Source organism: Trichechus manatus, unplaced genomic scaffold, assembly GCF_000243295.1.
Source record: "Trichechus manatus latirostris isolate Lorelei unplaced genomic scaffold, TriManLat1.0 scaffold00038, whole genome shotgun sequence".
Classification (NCBI taxonomy): domain Eukaryota; kingdom Metazoa; phylum Chordata; class Mammalia; order Sirenia; family Trichechidae; genus Trichechus; species Trichechus manatus.
In genome coordinates, this window is record NW_004443974.1 from 6,772,340 (window position 1) to 6,780,797 (window position 8,458).

General features: G+C 35.7%; 1 protein-coding gene across 1 annotated transcript; it reads right to left on the reverse strand.

Moving 5' to 3' along the window:
- Positions 1-3,814: 3,814 nt before the first annotated feature.
- LOC101357628 (olfactory receptor 1J1-like) lies at positions 3,815-4,761 on the reverse strand. The gene is given in 2 exon segments (XM_012555323.1): positions 3,815-4,642; positions 4,645-4,761. Coding segments are annotated over 2 exon segments (945 nt in total).
- Between the last annotated feature and the right edge of the window lie 3,697 nt (positions 4,762-8,458).

Below are 8,458 nucleotides of genomic sequence, written 5' to 3' on the forward strand. Positions count from 1 at the left end.
ACTCTCCTGGTGGTGATGTGATTATGGGTGATTAGTTCATTGTGATAAGGCAGTTCAGCCTTTCAGGGTATGGGACAGAGAATGGCTAGTCGGGTTATCAGAAACCCAGGAAACTTGAACTGAATTCAGGTAGGACTTTACTGTAGTTTAATATATCTGAATTTTCACATAAAAAACACTTCCTGTGCGAAGTACATAAATATAGCGTCCTATGTTTGGCCCTGGTGGTCCAGTGGTTAAGAAATGTGGCTGCTAATCAAATGGTAGGCAGTTCAAATCCACCAGGCACTCCTTGGAAACTCTATGGGGCAGTTCTACTCTGTCCTTTAGGGTCGCTATGAGTCGGAATCAACTCAACGGCAATAGGTTTGGTTTGATTTTGGTATTTTTTATCTAAAATATTATAGTTTTGTGTTTAGTCCTTGAGAAACTGCCTCTGCTCAAGGCAAAGATAACTAACTTTATTGCTATATCCCAGTTATTGAGACAGGTATTTTCATATTCATTATTTCATTTAATCCTAGCAATTGGAATTAAGGAGGGAGTTCAGATTAAGAGTGGTTTAGTAATTAGTCCCCTGCTACAAAACTAACAATATTTAGTAGAAGTGATGCTCAAACTATTACTCAGAGCCTGGGCCCTTTAAATCACTTGAATGTTTTTCAAATTCAAAAAGTAGTTTTACCCATTTTACTGGAAATTTTATTTTAAACTTAAAAAAATATTGAAATAGCATACAAAAAAGAACTCATATAGTATATATAAGATATATATACTGTAAATAAACTTTTAAGTTGCATGTGTATATATATGTGTGTGTTTATATACACACGTAAATGTGATATATAAGCACACTTTAAAGAATATTAAAAGAAATATTCATTTAAGACCAATCACTAGAAAATAGTATCATAGCTGATAAAGTAGAGGGCTAAAGAAAACAAGGGAAAACCCTCAATGAGATGGATTGACACAAGAGCTAAAACAATGGACTCAAACATATCAATGATTATGAAGATGACGCAGGACTAGACAATGTTTTGTTTCATTATACATAAGGTACCACCTAGCAACAACAACAGGGTTAAATAATAGAATACTAACAATATTGTTGAAGTCCCTTTTGTCTCCTCCTAAATTATATCTTCCCCTCCTCTTGAAGGTATTCTGTATCTTGAATATTTTCAATATTTCCTTACTTTTCTTTATAGTTATAACACTTCTACATTGATCCTTCAATTTTCATGCTCTAGAACTGTACATAAATGGATAATATTATATTTATTCTTTCAGGTCTTGCTTTCATTGTCTAATACTGTCTTTGTGAAATTCATCCATATAGTATAATATTCCGATGTGAGAATATGACACACTTACATGCTCTATTTTATATAGACATTTTGTTTGTTTTCATAATTTTGCTATTATGAACAATGCTACTGTAAAGATTCTTACACATGCATCTAGTGTATATATGCTAGAGACTCAGCAAAGTATATGTGCAGAAGAAGAATTATTGGATTCTAGGGCATGTTTATGTTCAAATTAAATATGCCTTATAAACTCTTTTCTAAAATATTTATGCTAATTTAAACTTACATCAAAATATGAAAGTTCCTATTATTTTACATTTTCACCAACACTTGATATCAACAGACTTTTCAATTTTTGAGAGTCTGGTGAATAAAAAATTATATCTCATTGTTTTACTTTCCATTTTCCTGAATATTAATGAGCTAGAGCCTACGTTAATTGAATATTTGTGGCATAGATGGCTGGCTATCCACCAAAATTTCCTGACTTCTTTCCCTAGTGTGAAGTTGTCACTGGGAGGCAGCTGCCATATTTCCTACTAATCTAGGTATGGCTAGATGACACATCCTCTCCAGTGAAAGAGAATATATGTTATTTCCTCACCAGGATTTTAAAAGAGTATGTGGCTCTTCTCTGCTATTGGCTGGACGAAGATTACTCTGCTGCCTTGGGAGATAATTGAGTCTGGTCTCTAAATCATCACACAGTGAAAAGCCATCTACCATCTAGGAAACCCACAATGCACTATTACAGCAGTCATCACTACCTTTATTACTACAAAATTTCTCTTATCTGAAATACATTTTTATGTCTTTTTCTTTCCTTTCTATTCGGTTGTTTTTCTTTTATTTATTGCATAGTAAACATTCTTCACATGATCTGGAAATAAATCCTTTGTGACTTGTATATGTTGCAAATGTCTTCCATCCTTTTGAAACTTATTATTATTATTTTAAATCTTTTTAAAAGATGACACTGGATAGGTTTGAACCGCCAACCTGTAGGTTAGTAGCTGGGTGCAAACCATTTGCACCACTCAGGGACCTCTCATAAAAGTAGGAGATATATATCAAACTTTGTAAATGATCTTGTTGAGGCTTCTCCCACTAAGCTTGAAGTGAGGAGGAAAGCACCTCTCTCCTTGATGGGAAGATTTGGGACTCACTGCACAGCTTTCTTAAAATGAAACCTCTTCACAAGACCCTCATTTATCTTTACCTTTTAGTTCTTTTTAAAATCCATATCTAGATTGAGAGCCTCAGGAATTATGAAACTGATTATTGGACATTTTCTGTAAACATCTGTATTTTGCATCTTATAACTAACTGTGGTATCTGAAGTCTATAAAATTTTGGTTCCTCAGTTGAAACTACCAATTTAACATCCTGACACATGTTGATCCCCCATTTTGTTATCATCGGGATAAAACAGAAATTTTGTGAATGGATAATTCTTATTTGTTAAGACTTAGGTAAAGTAACGTTCTCTGGGAAGTCTTTCATGTCCTCTACCACTAGGTTGTGCTAATTATCCCTTATCAGAACTGACACAGTGCTCTGTATAAACTGTTATTGTGCATGTCATACTGCATCACTCTGGAATCAGACAGCCAAGATTTAAATCTTCCTTCCACTACCTCTGTGATCTTAGGGTGTTCCTCACCTCTTTGACCCTGAGTTTCCCCAGCTTGCATCATAGGGTTGTTGTCAGGATTAAATAATATGATTTCAATGCATATTAAGCTCTTAGACCAGTACCTGAGACAGCTGAGATTTTACTGTGTCACTGAATACTTGTATGTGTTTGGGGAGAAAGGAAGTGTGGGCTGTATTCCTGAAGGACAAGAAAGCAGTGTGTTAATGATTATGTAAGAAGAGTAAAGTTTAATATGTTCTCCCTGAAAGTTCTAGAAGAGTTCAGAGTCCCTAGATGCATGGGTACCTGGGTGAAAGAGGGATCGTATTATCACAAAAATGGAAAAATGCTTAGAAATCAAGGTTGGAAAGGCTAAACACATTTTATGACAATTTTAAAATTTGGGGAAGGACCAGTCCTCACAGCTTCTGTTTAATGATACCAAATGACCATTATGGTTAATCAACTCCGACTCATGATGATCCTACGTGTTGCAGAGTAGAACTACTCCACAGAGTTTTCTTGCCTCTAGTCTATATGGAAGCAATTCACCGTGTCTTTCTTCTGAGAACTCACTTGATGAATTCAAACTACTAGCCTTTAGGGGAGCAGTCAATCACAAAAAGCAGCAAAATAACATCCTCAAAGTATTTTCCAATTCCATTACATGAAACAAGAGCAAATAAAGTCTTATAAGGTGTATCCCATTTTACTATTTTCTCTAACGTTGCAAGAGTAATGTCAACAAAGTGTTTCTGAGTGACAACAATGGAAGGAAGACAAGTGAGCTATTTTTTAAATAAACTCTACTTGCATATAATTGAAGAAATAAGACCATGTGGATGTTCTAAAAGAAAGGTAAATATCAGTTGGAAGAATATGTTTTCTTACTCAAGAGTTTTCTCAAGGCTCCTTTCATTTCTTTATTTCTCAGGCTATAAATGAAAGGGTTCAACATGGGAGTGACCACTGTGTAAATCATTGAAGCAATTATATTCTTGTCATTGGTGTTGCTGGATGAGGGAAGAAAATATAGACCAATAATTGCCTCATAAAAGAGAGTCACCAGTGAGAGGTGAGATCCACAAGTGGACAAAGCTTTGCAGATTCCATTGGTAGAGGGAACTCGGAGGATGGTGACCCCAATATGGCCATAAGAAACCAGAATGCATAAGAATGGAAGCATAACGGCTGTCATTCCTGCAGTAAAGGTTACCAATTCGTTGATGGAGGTGTCCGAGCAGGACGATTTAAGCACGACAGCAAGGTCACAGAAGAAGTGGGGGATGGTGTCATCAGCACAGAAAGACAGCCGGGCAAGGAGAAGGGTATGTAAAAGAGCACAAGCACAAGCAACGACCCACGACTCAGCCACCAGCATCTTACAAAGGCTCTGACTCATGATGGTGGTATAATGGAGAGGGTGACAGATAGCCACATACCTGTCGTAGGCCATTGAAGTGATAAGGAAACTATCCAAATCAGCAAAGAGTATGAAAAAACATGTCTGTGAAATGCACCCTTCGTAAGAGATGGATAGGTGCTGGGTCTGCACGTTCATCAGTATCTTTGGGACAGTTACAGATGAGAAAGTGGTATCAGTGAAGGCCAAATGGCTGAGGAAGAAATACATGGGAGAGTGCAGGTGAGAATCCAGCCTGATGAGCAGGAGGATGAGCAGGTACCCCAGTACCTCACTGTGGTGAGGTATATGCCCAGGAACAGGGCAAAGAACATGCCCTGCTGCTCCTGCCAGATGGGGAGCCCCAGGAGGAGGAATTCAGACACTTTGCTCTGGTTCTCCCTCCTCATACTTCTGTATTAGCTGGAGGGAGCTGGTGCAGAAATCTGAAGGGAAAAAATGGGATGTCTCCAAGTAAGAAATGACAATTGTGGCATAGCATAATAGAGATGTTCATTTGACCTAGGGAATGTTTTCATCCATATTTTCTTACAATTCCCACATACTTTGCTGTATAAATGAAGTAGAAAAAATGTAGGCTCATGATAAAGAGCTGCTTTCTTTCTCAGTTTTGTCCTAGTTTCTGTAAATAATAATAATAACAGTTAATATTTATTAAAAGTTGACCTGACTCAGTGTTCTACTAGTTTACATGTAGTAACTGATTCATGGCTTTAAATATACGAACTAAATTGTTGTTAGTTGTCATCGAGTCAATTCTGACTCATGACTAAGTAGGTACTATTATTTCTAGTTTTTGAATAGGATAACTGAGGCAAAGAATTTCATGATCACAGAGGTAAGAAGAGGAGTTGCTGAGATTTGGATCCAAACATTTTGATTAGTGAGTTTGTTCTCTGGAAGCAAAACAAATGATGTGATGTCAGAAATCTTATTGCCATTCATAATTTGCATATAGTTATCTTATTAATTCTGTATCCCCTGCTTGTCTACGCATTCTGTGATTATTTCTAATTTATTCATTGTTTATAGACACAGAATCTACCATAGGCACTTAATACATACACAATATAAATTTGTTGTTGAAATAAGAAATTTCAGGTCCAATTAAATCCATCATGGTAGGTTCGTTAAGAAAACTACATCAGGCCTACATCAGAACAAGATTTAACTCTAATGTGGGCCCCATGTGATTTAGTTGCCACATGGCATCACATTTAAAGAAGTACAATCCAAAAGCCAAAAGTAATTTTAAGAAAGAATTCTAATCTTTTCAGTGTATCTAAAATAGCCTATAAGATATCTATTTTTAACTTAAATCAATATTTATCAAAATAACTGGATAGTTTTTTTTTAAGAGAAGGTAGGGATTCACTATATCAGAGCTTATTATAAAGCTATAGAGATTACAACAAATAATGTATTTTTACAGAGATAAACCAATAACCAATGGAGAAAAATAAAGAGCCTAGAAAGACATGTTTTGAAATAGTCATTTGGCAACTGACAGAAGTGGCATTATAAATCAGTGCATAAAAGAACGGACTCTTCAAAGAATGCTGCTGGTTATCCAATGGACAGTTAGATATTCATACAAGAAAAATAACTGTATCCCTATCTCATACCATACATGAAAAAACCCAGATGGATTAAAAGCCAAATGTGAGAAGCACATTTTAGAATGATTAGACAAAGATTTTGTAGATTGTTTATAATTTTAAGGTAGTAACACATTTCTTAATCAAAACTCCCAAAGCATGCAACATAAATAAATATTCTGATAAGTTTGATGACATTAAAATAAAATGTCTGTACTACAACAGCAACTACCTTCACTACAACAAAGTCATAAGGTTGAGACAAACCACAGAAAGGAGAATATATAATGCTTAAAACCAGCAAAAGATTAGTATTCAGAATACATTAGAATTCTGCACCAGTACTACTCAAACTATTTCAGAACATAGAAAAGGAAGGGATACTTCTAAACTCATTTTATGAAGCTAACATAACCCTGATACCAAAACTAGGCAGACATCACAAAAAAAGAAAATGACATACCAATATCTCTCATGAATATAGGTGCAAAAATTCTCAACAAAATCCCAGGGAATACAATTCAGCATCATATAAAAAAGTGGAATTCATACCAGGTATGCAAGGATGGTTCAACATTAGAAAGTCAATCAACATAATCCACCATATAAATTAAACAAAAGAAAAGAATCACATGATCATCTCAATCGACACAGAAAATGCGTAGGATAAAGTCCAACATCCATTCCTGATTAAAAAAAAAACTCTCAATAAAATAGGTATAGGAAGGAAATTCCTCAACATAATAAAGGGCATCTATACAAAACCAACATCCAACATCATTCTTAACAGAGAGGCTGAAAACTTGCCCCCTGAGAACAGGAACAAGACAAGGATGACTTTATCACCACTCCTAAACACTGTGCTGGAAGCCCTAGCTAGAGCAATAAAGCAAGAAAAAGAAATGAGGGGTATCCAAATTGGTAAAGAAGAAGTAAAACTGTCCCTATTTGCAGATGATATAATACTATACCTAGAGAACCCAAAAGCTCCACAAGAAAACTAATGGAACTAATAGAAAGATTCAGCAGAGTAGCAGGATACAAGATAAACCTACACAAATCAGTTGGATTCCTATACACCAATAAAGAAAACTATGAAAAGGAAATCAGGAAAGCAATACCATTTTATAATACAAAAAAAAAACCATTACCATCAAGCCGATTCTGACTCATAGTGACCCTATAGGACAGAGTAGATCTACCCCAGAGGGTTTCCAAGGAGTGACTGGTATATTTGAACTGCCAACCTTTTAGTTAGCAGCCATAGTTCTTAACCACTCTGTCACTAGGGCTCAACCATTTATAATAGCCCCTAAAAAATAAAATACTTAGGAATAAATCTAACCAGGGACATAAAAGACCTATACAAAGAAAACTACAAAACACTACTGCAAGAAACCAAAAGAGACCTGCATAAATGGAAAAACACACCATGTTCATGGATAGGTAAAATCAACATTGTGAAAATGTCAGTTCTATCCAAAGCAATCTACAGATATAATGCAATCCCAATCCAAATACCAACAGCATTCTTTAATGAGATGGAAAAACTAATCATTAACTTTATATGGAAAGGAAAGAGGCCCCGGATAAGAAAAGCACTATTGAAAAAGAAGAATAAAGTAGGAGGACTCGTCACACTAGACCTCAGAACCTACTATACAGCTACAGTAGTCAAAACAGCCTGGTGCTGGTACTGCAACAGACACATAAACGAATGAACAGAATCGAGAATTCAGATGTAAATCCATCCACCTACCATCCTCTAATCTTCGACAAAGGCCCAAAGTTCATTAAATAGGGAAAAGACAGTCTTTTTAACAAATGGTGTTGGCAAAACTGGATGTCCATCTGTAAAAAAGTGAAACAGGACCCATACCTCACACCATACATAAAAACTAATTCAAAATGCATCAGAGACCTAAATAGAAAACCAAAAACTGCAAAGATCATAGAAGAAAAAATAGGGTCAACGTTAGAGGCCCTAACACACAACATAAATAGGATACAAACCGTACCTAACAATGCACAAATACCAGAAGATTAGCTAGATAACTGGGATCTTCTAAAAATTAAACACTTGAGCTTATCTAATGACTTCACCAAAAGAGTAAAAAGAGAACTTACAGACAGGGAAAAAGTTTTGGCTATGATAAATCCAACAAAGTTCTAACCTCTAACATCTACAGGAAAATCCGATACCTCTACAACAAAAAGACAAATAATCCAATTTAAAAAAAGGCAAAGGATATGAAAGATACTTCATCAAAGAAGACTTTCATGTGGCTATCAGACACATGAGAAAATGCTCGCGATCACTAGCCATTAGAGAAATGCAAATGAAAACTACGATGAGATACCATCTCACTCCGACATTACTGGCATGAATCCAAAAAAAAAAAAAAAAAGAAAAAGCGGAAAATAGCAAGTGTTGGAGAGGCTGCAGGGAGACTGGAATTCTCATGCACTGCTGGTGGTAATGCAAAAT